This window comes from Cnephaeus nilssonii (assembly GCF_951640355.1).
Source record: "Cnephaeus nilssonii genome assembly, chromosome: 11".
In the NCBI taxonomy this organism is placed as follows: domain Eukaryota; kingdom Metazoa; phylum Chordata; class Mammalia; order Chiroptera; family Vespertilionidae; genus Cnephaeus; species Cnephaeus nilssonii.
In genome coordinates, this window is record NC_137082.1 from 93793766 (window position 1) to 93807066 (window position 13301).

At 53.6% G+C, this 13301-nt stretch overlaps 1 protein-coding gene across 1 annotated transcript in view; it reads left to right on the forward strand.

Annotated features, from left to right (window-relative positions):
- NPC1 (NPC intracellular cholesterol transporter 1) overlaps positions 1-13301 on the forward strand; it is a 39986-nt gene that overhangs the window by 14254 nt on the left and 12431 nt on the right. The window contains exons 5-11 of the mRNA XM_079785274.1: positions 3363-3530; positions 4056-4305; positions 5592-5665; positions 6179-6549; positions 8377-8603; positions 9435-9535; positions 11652-11754. Of these exons, the coding sequence (XP_079641400.1) occupies positions 3363-3530; positions 4056-4305; positions 5592-5665; positions 6179-6549; positions 8377-8603; positions 9435-9535; positions 11652-11754 (1294 nt within the window). The remainder of the gene's footprint in view (positions 1-3362; positions 3531-4055; positions 4306-5591; positions 5666-6178; positions 6550-8376; positions 8604-9434; positions 9536-11651; positions 11755-13301) is intronic.

The window sequence follows — 13301 nt, forward strand, 5'->3', positions numbered from 1 at the left end:
GAGCTTCAGTTGTGTCTTTAGTCTTTTTTTTTTTTAATGTTGAGGCAAATGTAAAATAGTAAGATGGGTATAGGAGGGTGGTGAGTAAATGGGATTGTGATTGTATTCTCCATGTTTTCTGTGTGCTTGAAATATTTACTAAAGTAAAAACCTGAAAACCAAATGGCAAGCTGGGAGATGTGATGGAATTACCCAGAGACCAGCAGAGACGTACAGATCACTAAGGAAGTGACACGGGGGGTAAAGGGAGGAGCTCTGGCAAAAGACGAGAGAGATGGGGAGAGACAGTGAGCAAAGGAAAATGGCTGAGGACTTTCCAGAATGGATGAGATGAATCTCCAGACTTAGGAAAAGAAAAGAAAAATGTAAGCCAGACAAATTAGAAAGAAATAAAATACACAGATGTCAGGTGTGTTCCTGTACACTTGCAGTCATAATCTGAACGTGAAAGTGAGAGAGCAGTTCTGTTACAGTGTATCAGGAAGAATAAAACACGTGTAGTTTCCTGCGCAGAGTTCTCTGGAACCAGCTTTACTGACCGAGGGGCGCTAAGCTCTCTCTCTTTTTTTTTTAATAATAAATCTTTATTGTTCAGATTATTACAGGTGTTCCTCTCCCCCCCATAGCTCCCCTCCACCTGATTCCCCACCCTACCCCATACCCTTACCCCCCGCCCCCCGCCACTATCTTCATCCATAGGTGTAAGATTTTTGTCCAATCTCTTACTGCACCCCTCAGACCCCCTTCCTCCTGAGAATTGTCTGTTGCCTCCCTTTCTATGTCCCTGATTTCTATTATATTCACCAGTCCATTCTGTTCTTCAGATTTTTTTATTCACTTGATTTTTAGATTCACTTGTTGGTAGGTATGTATTTGATGTCTTTTTGTTGTTCATAATTTTTACCTTTACCTTTTTTTTTCTTCTTCCTCTTCTTAAAGAATACCCTTCAGCCGAAACCGGTTTGGCTCAGTGGATAGAGCGTCGGCCTGCGGACTGAAAGGTCCCAGGTTCAATTCCGGTCAAGGGCATGTGCCTTGGTTGCGGGCACATCCCCAGTGGGGGGTGTGCAGGAGGCAGCTGATCGATGTTTCTCTCTCATCGATGTTTCTAGCTCTCTATCCCTCTCTCTTCCTCTCTGTAAAGAATCAATAAAATATATTTAAAAAAAAAAGAATACCCTTTAGCATTTCATGTAATCCTGGTTTGGTGGTGATGAACTCCTTTAGCTTTTTCTTGTCTGTGAAGCTCTTCGTCTGACTGTCAATTCTGAATGATAGCTTTGCTGGGTAGAGTAATCTTGGTTGTAGGTTCTTGCTGTTCATCACTTTGAATATTTCTTGCCACTCCCGTCTGGCCTGCATAGTTTCTGTTGAGAAATCAGCTGACAGTCGTATGGGTACTCCCTTGTAGGTAACTAACTGTTTTTCTCTTGCTGCTTTCAAGATTCTCTCTTTGTCTTTTGTCCTTGGCATTTTAATTATGATGTGTCTTGTTGTGGTCCTCTTTGGATTCCTCTTGTTTGGGGTTCTGTGCGCTTCCTGGACTTGTAGGTCTATTTCTTTCACCAGGTGGGGGAAGTTTTCTGTCATTATTTCTTCAAATAGGTTTTCAGTATCTTGCTCTCTTCTCTGGCACCCCAAAAATTCGGATGTTGGTACACTTAAAAGCCGTCCCAGAGGCTCCTTACACTATCCTCACACTTTTGGATTCTTCTTACTTTCCGCCTCTCTGGTTGGGTGTTTTTTGCTTCCTCATGTTCCAGATCTTTGGTTTGACTCTTGGGGTACGGTGATCTACAGTTGAGTTTCTGTATATTCTTTATTTCAGACAGTGTATGCATAATTTCTGACTGGTCCTTTTCCATTTTTTTGGTATTCTCATTAAGGTCCTTGAAGGTCTCTTCAAGTTTATCAGCGGTTTTTAGAAGATTCTTGAGTAACCTTATAAATGTGGTTCTGAACACTGTTTCATCCATTAGTTTACTTTCCTCCATCTCTTCTATTTGTGACCTGCTTCGGTGTCTCCACATTTTGGCTGCCTCCCTGTGTTGATGGAGTGGCTTTGTGTGGTCAGTGACCTATAGGGGCCAGTAGCTCAGCTTCCCCAATCACCCTAGGTGGTCGCTCTTGGTACCCCCCTTTGTGGGCTGAGTGCAAGGTCTTGGTGTTGTTAAGCCTTGATTGCTGTTGGTACACTGGGAGGATTTGACCTCCAGGCCAATTGGCTGTGAGGATCAGCTGTGTCTGCGCTGGGAGACAGCCTTATTCAACTAGACTTGCAAAATTGTAAAAGCCTCTGTGCTCAGCTTGGATGGGGCGGAGTTTCAGGGTGGAGCCTACAGCCTTGGCTTCCCGTCAGCCCCGCCCTATGAGGTTCCTGGGTCTCAGTGTCCCTCTGTACTCCCTGCAAGCACCTTTGAGAGAAAGGCGCCCTGGAGTTTCGCCCGCTGCCAAACAGTCTAGTCTCTCCCCCAATGAATCTGGATTCCCAGGTTCTCGCCCGGAACTGGGTTTCAGTTCAGTCGGAACTGGGGCTCAGCGCAGTCCAGAGCTTTTGTCTCCTTCCCACCAGGGCAATTCAGCGGCACAGTCATCAGTCCATCTTCTGCGCGCATTCACGTGCGCGCCTCCAGAGCTCTGCCTTTCGCCGCTCCCCTGAGTTTCCGCCCCACAGCCCAGATTCCCCCAGTATGAGCCTGGCTCCCCAGGGTCTCGCCCAGAACTGGGGTTCAGTGCAGTCGGAGCTGGGGTTCAGCGCAATCTGGAGCTTTTATCTCCTTCCCACTAGAGAACGCCGGCCAGGCACTCAGCCGCCCTGTCCTCTCCGGCTCCGTCCTCCCCGCACACGCGCGCGCCCGTGTCTCTGTACCTCAGGCTTTTACGGCTCCTCTGATTTTCCTTGTGGTTTTCTCTTTTCCTTCTAGTTGTGGGCGTTTCAGTCAGCTAGCTTTCCTGTGGTTCTGGATGATGTCCATTTTGACGTTTAGTTGTATTTTTGAAATTGTTTTGCGAGGCTGCAGGTTAGGTGTTTACCTATGCCGCCATCTTGGTTTTTTCCTCGGCGCTAAGCTCTTAGCGCTCTGTCCTCAGCCTGCTGCTCCATGCAGGAGGGAGCTGCCCCTGAGGCAGTGTGACTCCTTGGGGGACTGGCTTTCCTGCCTGTTGTGTGTGTGACTGGAATCGGCCGAGTGGGAGTGATGAGCTGGGTCAGGGACGATCTCCGGTGCCGCCCTCGTGCTCTGTGGCTGCTCCGTCCTGCCTTCTGCCCGCGGTGCACGGGGCCTCCAGGTCACATATGGGGCCTTTGTGGTCTCGCCTCATGACGGCAGCGGCGTTTCAGCCTTTCCCCTGTTCTCCTCTAGCCATGTACAACGCCTGCAGGGACGTGGAGGCCCCCTCGAGCAACGACAAGGCCCTGGGGCTCCTGTGCGGGAAGGAGGCCGCAGCCTGCAACGCCACCAACTGGATCGAGTACATGTTCAACAAGGACAACGGCCAGGCCCCCTTCACCATCACTCCCGTCTTCTCAGGTGGGCACGCTCCGGGGGCGCATTAGGGTGTTAGCCCAGGAGCTGTCAGTGCAGCAGGGAGATGGACCAGGCAGCGCCTGGTGGTCCCTCCTGAGCACTGGGGCACTTGTCCTGCCCTGGTCACCGGGGGTCACCGGGGTCGGGGAGGGGAGTGGAGGAGGAGGAAGACTTGCCTTGAGGTATTGCTGCATGATTGAAAGGGTAACCTGGGCTTTTATTTAAAAAATAAGAGGCCAAAGTCCTTACGGAAGCCTCTTCAGGAGCTCTGCGCTAGTGTCAGCCTCGCTCCTCGGGGAATCGGGCCTTGGAAGGCAGGCACTCGAATCTCAGTGACAGAACCGTTTATGCTCGGAGTTACCACAGCAACGTAGACTTTTACAGGACCAAGCGGCAGCGCGTAGTCTGGTCAGACAGAGCCTCCAGGCCTGTATGCCTCAGTGTGCTTGTCATTGGGTTTCAGTGGGACTTAACGCAAACTCTGGAGTGTTTTTAAATTGAGACTTTCACTCAACGCCCTTGCTGCAGACCTCCCGGCCCACGGGATGGAGCCGATGAACAACGCCACCAAGGGCTGTGCCGAGCCCGTGGACGAGGTCACCGGGCCCTGCAGCTGCCAGGACTGCTCGGCCGTGTGCGGCCCCCGCCCCCAGCCGCCGCCCCCTCCCGTCCCCTGGAGAATCTGGGGCCTGGACGCCATGTTCGTCATCATGTGGGCCACCTACATGGCGTTTTTGCTCCTGTTTTTTGGAGCAGTTTTTGCCGTGTGGTGCTATAGGTAAGCCGTTCCGTTTGTCCTTCCGAGTCAGAAGAGCAGCATGACCCACGTTGCACGGCAGCTCAGGCGGCAGACCGTGGGCAGTTAGACGGGAAACCGTTCTCTGCACTAAAGCCATCCCTGGATGCTTATGTCCGGCAACAGGAAACCATCAGGGCCTGTGCAGACACTGGAACGTTAGAAGCTGGTTTCACTGATGATTCAAAATGATGTGAATTAGCACCATGCAGAGACCACCCTTTCTTCAACAGAAAGTCTTCGGAACCTAATCTGATCCAAATTTATTTAAATGCAATACTATTCTATAGTCCAGTGATGGGCAACCTTTTGAGCTTGGTGTGTCAAACTTGGCCAAAAAACTGAGCACAACTCGGGTAGTGTGTCACTTTGAGGAAAAAACATTATTTCTCAAATGTTTCATCCTCAGGAGCAGCAAATGTTTCATCCTCGGCACGCGGCCGCTGTCATCAGAAATGGTGATGTCATAGGTTCGCCATCACTGCTATAGTCCCTTCAGATATTTGCATCTTAATTTAGGACAGATTATTTTATTTAACTTTTTATTTTAAAATAATTTTAGACTTAGGAAAAAGGTACAAAGATGTGCTGTGTGTGTGTGTGTGTGTGTGTGTGTGTGTGTGGTCTTAATTCATACTTTATCCTTTACCCAGCTTCCCCTAATGTTGCAGCTTACATAACCCATCGTTTATAATTACCAGAGCCCTGGAATGACAGTGGGATAATATTAGCTAAGCTACAGACAAGATGAAAATCCCTAACCCGTTTCCCTGTGTCGGACCCCACACTGCATCCCTTTGTGTTTCCTGTCTCCTCTAGCTGTGACAGGTAGCCTCAGTCTTTCCCTTTTATGACTTCGGCACTTTGGATGAGTCCTGGTCGGCTGTTTGTAGAATGTCCCTCGATTTGGCTTTACAGCTATTTCCTCGTGGTTGGGTGAGGCTGTGGGTTTTGACCAGGAACCTCACAGACCTGCTGTGGCATCTTCCTCAGCATGTCCTGCGGGGGCACGTGATGCCACGCGTCCCCTTCCTGGTGGTGTCCCCGGGGGCACTGGTGACGTGGTGTCTCCGGGATCTCCGCTGTGGAGTTCCTGTTTCTCTCTGTCGTTGATCAGTGTCCGGGGGGAGACACATGGACGCTCTGCGAGCGCTCTGTGAACTTAGGGGGAGAGGACCATGGATGAGGAAGTCAGCTTTGAGCGGGAATGTCAGGAGACCTCCTTGTGCTGAAATCCCTGACGCTACTCACGTGCTTTCCCTTTCCAGAAAGCGGTACTTTGTCTCCGAGTACACCCCCATCGATAGCAGCATAGCTTTCCCGATAAATGTCAGCGACACAGGTAGGCACCTTGTACTTGAATGAAAGGGCTGGGGTTGTGTTGGCGTGGGTGTTGATACGCCTGTGGGGACAGACTGTGCTCGGGCTGAAGACAGTTCTGAGCAGGACAGACAGGCCCTGCCATGTGCATTACAGGCCAGTCGGGCGGCAGGACGGAGCCAAGTAATTACCAGCAGCCATGGGTGACCGAGGGCGGGGACTGAGGGTGGGGACCATGGGCGGGGACCGAGGGCAGGGCAGAGCTGGGTGCTGACCAGGGCTGAGGCAGGAGCAGCAGGGAAGGTTACGGAGCTGCTGAGCTCAGGGTGCTAGAGAGCTAGCCTTTCAGAGGCGGGTACCTGAGCACCCATCCTCGTGGGATGGGCATGGCGGTCATGGTGGGCAGGCAGGACGCTGAGGGCCGGTGCACGGGGAGGTGCAGGCAGGACTCCCACCAGGTGCAGACGTAGCTGATGCTTTCCCTGCCCAACGTTTAGGAATGGCCCGGCCCTTACCAGCCCCCCCTCTCCTCCAGGGACGGCCTCCTGCTGCGACCCGCTCGGTGCCGCATTCGAGGGCTGCTTGAGGCGGCTCTTCACCAGGTGGGGCTCCTTCTGCGTCCGAAACCCCGGCTGCGTCGTTTTCTCCTCCCTGGCCTTCATCGCCGCCTGCTCCTCGGGCCTGGTGTTCATGCGCGTCACCACCAGCCCAGTGGACCTGTGGTCAGCCCCCAGCAGCCAGGCGCGCCTGGAGAAGGAGTACTTTGACACCCACTTCGGGCCTTTCTTCCGCACGGAGCAGCTCATCATCCAGGCGCCACACACCGACGTGCACATTTACCAGCCGTACCCCTCGGGGTCCGACGTGCCCTTCGGACCTCCACTGGACAAAGGGATTCTGCACCAGGTAACCTGCGCTTGGCAGACATCGGTCCAGGGGACAGGGTGGTTTGCCGGCCTCACCACCAGCTCTGGTTGTGAGCGTGGGGCTGGCTGTAGTGGGATATTAAAACTCCTTGTGGTAAAAGTAACGCGAGTCCTCAAGAAGGTGCATGACAGGTGTTGAATGAACGAAAAACCCGCTGCTGTATGTGTTGCATGAGGTAGGTCTTGCTTCTTTCTAGAAGCTGGGGTGAGTGTTTCTGTGCTGAAGAGACTGTTCTAGTTCCCCTTGGGAGCCTGTGAATCCCCAGTGGCAGTTAAAGATAATGCGCTAGAACCCAGAGGCCTGGGCCTGCCTGGCCAGGGCCCTGGGCAGAGCGGCCACGGCTCTGCCCTCAGCGGTGATGGTGCCACTGTCTGCAGCTGCTGAGGCATCTGGGACGAGCTCCTCTGTTCTCCCCATCGCACTGGCCCCAGAGAAAGGTGCCGTGGACACACTGCCTCCCGCCTCCTGTTTAATCAGCGATTGCACAACGACATTAAATGTTGGGCTTCAGGGGGTGTTGGTGTGAGAAGTGTCAGAGGAGAAGGCCTGCTGCTCCCTGCTGGCCCTGCTGCTCACTGCCGGGCAGTGCCGGGCACTGCTGGGCACTGCCGTTCACTGCTGCTCACTGCCGGGCACTGCCGGTCACTGCTGGGCACTGCCGTTCACTGCTGCTCACTGCCGGTCACTGCTGGGCACTGCCGTTCACTGCTGCTCACTGCCGGTCACTGCTGGGCACTGCCGTTCACTGCTGCTCACTGCCGGGCACTGCTGGGCACTGCCGTTCACTGCTGCTCACTGCCGGTCACTGCTGGGCACTGCCGTTCACTGCTGCTCACTGCCGGTCACTGCTGGGCACTGCTGCTCACTGCCGGTCACTGCTGGGCACTGCCGTTCACTGCTGCTCACTGCCGGTCACTGCTGGGCACTGCTGCTCACTGCCGGTCACTGCTGCTCACTGCCGGTCACTGCTGGGCACTGCCGTTCACTGCTGCTCACTGCCGGTCACTGCTGGGCACTGCCGTTCACTGCTGCTCACTGCCGGTCACTGCTGGGCACTGCTGCTCACTGCCGGTCACTGCTGCTCACTGCCGGGCACTGCTGCTCACTGCCGTTCACTGCTGCTCACTGCCGGGCACTGCTGCTCACTGCCGTTCACTGCTGCTCACTGCCGGGCACTGCTGCTCACTGCCGGGCACTGCCGGTCACTGCTGGGCACTGCTGCTCACTGCCGTTCACTGCTGCTCACTGCCGTTCACTGCTGCTCACTGCCGGGCACTGCTGCTCACTGCCGGGCACTGCCGGTCACTGCTGGGCACTGCTGCTCACTGCCGGTCACTGCTGCTCACTGCCGTTCACTGCTGCTCACTGCCGGGCACTGCCGGGCACTGCTGCTCACTGCCGGGCACTGCCGGTCACTGCTGGGCACTGCTGCTCACTGCCGTTCACTGCTGCTCACTGCCGGGCACTGCTGCTCACTGCCGGGCACTGCCGGTCACTGCTGCTCACTGCCGGTCACTGCTGCTCCCTGCTGGCCACTGCTGGAGAAGGGTGTGAGGGATGAGGCTCATGTGCTCTGCCTGGTGATGGGGTCGCCTCCCCATCTCTCTGGATGCCTTGATATAGGGCCCCCATCCCAGTTTGCCATCTTGGGTGTCCAGATGCCCCACCATGGTGAGCCCTCGTCCGCTCGGCTCCGTCTTGGGAAGGGTTTCCCCCAAGTACTCTATCTTCTGACCCCTCTGCAGCAGGGGTGAGTCAAACCCTGAGCGAAATCTGACACGTTTCCGGATTTGTATCTTGTTTCAGGTTCTTGACTTACAAACAGCCATTGAACACATCACTGCCTCTTACAACAACGAGACGGTGACCCTCCAGGACATCTGCTTGGCCCCGCTCTCCCCGTACAACGAGAACTGCACCGTCCTGAGTGTGTTAAACTACTTCCAGAACAGCCACTCCGTGCTGGACCACGCGATAGGGGACGACTTCTTCATCTATGCCGATTACCACACGCACCTGCTGTACTGTGTCCGGTAGGTGGCAGGTCGCTCGCTCGCTCCCCCACCAACATCCGAGCACTTGCTGCTGCTGCACCCGCGTGGGCCTGGAGCCTGGGTGAGCACAGAGGCAGATGTCCCAGCGGAGGGGGCAGGGATGCAGCCCTGGTGCCGGGCAGAGGCGGGCGTGCAGAAGGTGAGCCAGGAGGGCAGGCAGGGCGGCCGGCTGTAGGAGTGGGGCCTGCTCAGAGGGAGAGGAAGGGGGAGCCTGTGAACTCGGAGGAAGAGTCCCCAGTGGACGGAGCGGCGAGTCCAGGCCCGGGTGAGTGTCTGTGTGTCGAGGAGCGGCAGGTGCCTCTGCCGAAGCTCGTGTCTGGACTGATAATACGTGGCACCACCTGTCACACCACCACACACCCAAACGTCAACGCTGCAGTGCTTTCCTTAGCGTTCACATACGCTCATGTCAGGACAGGAATGGTCATGAACGGGCAGCGTCCCCTTGCCGAGGGCGGCCGGCGGGGGCAGGTTTAGATTCGGGCAGGAAAGCTGCTTCTGCAGGAGGCGTGTCTGGCTGGCAGTGTTCGTAATTCAGGCAGTCAGGCGGCTCTGCTGGGCGGTCTGCCCTGGCCTGGACACACCGCTCAGCCGGTCCGACGTCACCAGGGCTGTTCTCCCCAGGGCGGTGCTCCTGGCCACCTTGGCGGGCACCGCGTCTCAGGAGCAGAGCGCTCTGACTCCGCGCCTGGAGCGGGGACCTGAAGTTCCGCCCATTCGTGTTCCTGAATGCAGCTGATCCGCAGTCGGGTGCAGAGCGGTCAGGTCTCGGAGGGCCGAGGCTGGTTCTAACGGGCTGTCTCCTCGCAGGGCCCCTGCCTCGCTGAACGACACCAGCGTGCTGCACGACCCCTGCCTGGGGACGTTTGGGGGGCCCGTGTTCCCGTGGCTGGTGCTGGGAGGCTATGACGGTGAGTGAGAGGATGGTGGACCTGGCCTCTGATGGACAGTCCAGTGGAAGTCATAAAGGCTTTACCCATTGAGCCCTCGTATTAATTTCCTGTTTCTTAGATCCCAAATGCAGTATCTCCTGTGGGTTTGGGCTTTTCTGGATGTAGGAAAGGTGGACAGTGTTAGCCGATTTTTAGGTCACACTTTAGGAAGCTGAGCAAAGTTAAGGGCGTGTCCCCAGAATAATGTAATTGCATACCTCGCACAGCGTGCCGTGCAGCAGCTTCAGGGCGCTCCCTAAACCCTAGGAGCTCACCTGTAGGACTCCACGGGATCGGGGACCTCAGGCTGAGAACCCCGGTAATGGGAAGAGACACCGTGGAAGGTGGGGACCCAGAGCACTGGTGGGTTCTTTCCTTTCCAAACCAATTGGCTAGGAACGCGGACACATTTAAGGTGGGAGGAGCAGTTAGTTGGCTTGCTCTTTGCTGGTCCCCGTAGCACCTGGGGATGGGTGGCACGGCTGTGGGTGCTGACTCACACGGCGGCTCTGGCACCTGGAGCCTAATTACAGCGACTGTGGGTTTTCTCCACCCTAATGCAGAGGCGGACTGTTTCCTTGGCAGCTGTGATCTGTGTGTAAGCCCTGCTCTGCCCGTAATAAAGTGCCCTTTCTATGGTGGGAACGACGGTGGCACCAGCTTGCTCGTCACAGCCGTCAGATTAAATCTGATCTCCACCTTATTCCTTCCACCAAAATAAATTCCAGATGGACCCCAGGTTGAAATGTAAGAAGGAAAACTATTAAAGGACTAGAAGAAAATACATGAGGAATTTTTAAGAACAATTTTTAAATGGAGAAGGCATTTCTAGCAAGATAAATCTCAAAGCCGCCACAGGAATCACTGATGGATTTGACTGCGTGAGAACTCTAAATTCCTACATGGAGAGCAAGCGTCGTAAGGTTTTAAACAATAAAAGCAATAAGCTGGAGAAAAGTTAGTATACGTAATAGCATTTCTTTCATATATAAAGAGCTCTTGTGAAAAAGAAAAGGAGGTGAGCCTTATGAAAGTTAACAAGAGAAGGAACAAAAATGGCTGACATTACAGAGGGGAATGCTCCCCACTCCTAGGCAGCGACGTGCAGCACTCAGTCCTCCTCCTCGCAGGTGAGCGAGGGCGCAGAGCTCGGAACTCGACCTCGATGGGTGATGGCAGGGGAAGCCACAGGTGGGGAGTGCAGACTGTGCTTAGGATATAAACTCCAGGATGGCAGGGGAAGCCACAGGTGGGGAGTGCAGACTGTGCTTAGGATATAAACTCCAGGAAGAGGCAGGGGTCTCATCTCTTTTGTTCACTGATGTACCCATGGTACTTAAGTCCTGCTGGACACAAAGGCGATCTCAGTAAGTATTTTGTTGAATGAAAAATAGGGTAGCAATTTTGGTGGGCAATGTGGGAGAATCAGTCAAAATTAGAAATGCACAAATGTTTTGATTCGGTGATTGTAAGAATTGACTCTACGCATATGTACTTTGCATATTAAAAATAGAAGGTTAGTCCTTGTAGTAACTTTGTTGATGATTTTAAAAACTGTAAAAACATCCATCAGTGGGAGATTGGTTAAATTATACTAGAAAATATTGTACAGCAGAAAAAAGAATAAGGAAGCTCTTTCTGTACTAAAAGGAAACAGTCTCAAGATACGAATTTAAAAGCATAATGTGCAGAATAGTGCGTGGTTGTTGTATAAAAGAGAAGGAGGGGAGGACATGTGTCTGCTTGTGCCTCTGTGGAGAGTCTGGCAGGAGACCCAGGAGGGGCAGGGCCAAGAGAACTCGAGCAGAGGAAGGAGGGGATGCTCTCTGAGCACCGTGCTGCTCTGTTGGAAGTGTGCGCTGCGGAATAAAATAAAAGCATCTTCCCGAAGGGCAGTTTGTGCCTGCTTCCGCTAGAGAGACGTTTTATTTGTTCTCCACGCTACGCAGGCACCGCTTCAGGAACTTGTGTTCCGAGAGCGCAGGGCGTAGTCTGCAGCCGGGAGAAGTCGTCAGCTGTCCTCTCCCTGCCCCTGGCACTTACCCACTTTTCTGCCAGCTTGTAACCTTGTCGATGCCACATGTTTCCTTTCTAGATCAGAACTACAATAACGCCACCGCCCTGGTGATGACCTTTCCTGTCAATAATTACTACAATGACACGGAGAAGCTCCAGCGGGCCCTGGCCTGGGAAAGAGAGTGAGTGCTCGCAGGGCTTGTGGGAAGCTGGGCACCAGCAGAGACCACCTGGGCCTCCTCCGCTAAACTAACCGCACCCGATCCGAGTGCCGTCTTTCCACTCGTTACCAGTGAGATCTGGGAGTGAATGTACCCAAAACATGGTGTGAACAGACCTCCTGCACAAGAGCGTACATGCAGAACTTCCCTTCATCCTGTCCTAACAGCACAAACGGGGAGCGGGCTGGATGTGCATTACTAGGAAGGGATCCGGGCCGTAGAGAACGTCGCAGTCATTGAGGACAGGTGACAAGTGCTTCAAGATGCACTAAATAAAACGCGCGGTCGGCACGCGTAAGTAAGCGTAGGCTGCCCATGCTGCCCGCGCCCAGAAAGCTGTCCAGGACGGTGTCACCGTGTCTGCAGCCTCCAGGGAACGGGCGACACGAGGAGGCCGGGCTGTGACTCACTCCATCCTCTCATCCAGTGCATTCTTCTAAGCAACCGCTTTATTGAGACGTGATCCATTCACCATGCATTTCACTCCCTTAGTGAGAGCACTCAGTTCAGTAGTGCTCGAATAGTCACAGGTGATGTGCAGCCATCGCCACAGCCAGAGGTAGGACGTTCTTTACATCAGAACGCAGCCCGCACCTTTAGCAACCATCCCCCACCCTCTCGTCCTCCCACCTCCCAGCCTGTGCAGCCACTAACTGCTTTCTGTCTCCATGCATTTTCCTATCCTGGACTTGTTTATGTGAATGGAATCATATGTGTGATATTCTGTGTCTGGAATCTTCCATGTAGCAAAATGTTGTCAAGGTTAATCCAGGTTGTGGCACGTGCCGGTCCTTCTTTCCTTCCTGCGGCTGAGTGACGGTCCATTCCGTGGACATAGCGGGTTCTGGTATCCATTCACCCGCCGAGGCAGGCGGGCGGTTGCTGCCTTGTGACTGTTGTGAATAATGCTGCTGTAGACATTTGTACACCAGTTTCTGTGGGGACTTTTTATTTCTCTTGGGTGTGTACTACGATGAGGATGGGTGGGTCACATGGTCACTCTTTGAGGACCTGCCAGGCTGTTTTCCAAAGTGACTGCACCATTTTGCATTCCCACCGCAGTGTGTGGCGGTTTCAAGTTCCCCGTGCTTGTCAGCACCTGTCACTGCTGACTGGATGAGACGGAAGGTCTCACTGCAGCTTTGATGTGGTTTCCTGGTGACTGAGGACTTCCCGCATCTCTTCACGCTCTCACTGCCATCTGCATTGCTGCCTCAGAGCTGTGTACTCATATTCTTTATCCTTTTTTTAGCTGGTCATTTGTATTTTTATTATTGAAGTATAAGAATTCTTATATAGTCTACAAGTCCCTTATCAGATACATGATTTCCAAGCATTTCCTCTCATTTTTTGTCTTTTGTTTTTTTGCTTTCTTGATGGTGTCCTCTGAGACACAACAGTTTTTAACTTTGATGAAGTCCAATTTATCCATTTTTTCTTTTGTTGCTCATACTTTTTGTGTCATGGCTAGGAAACCTGATCCCAGGACGTGGAGATGTATGTCTGTG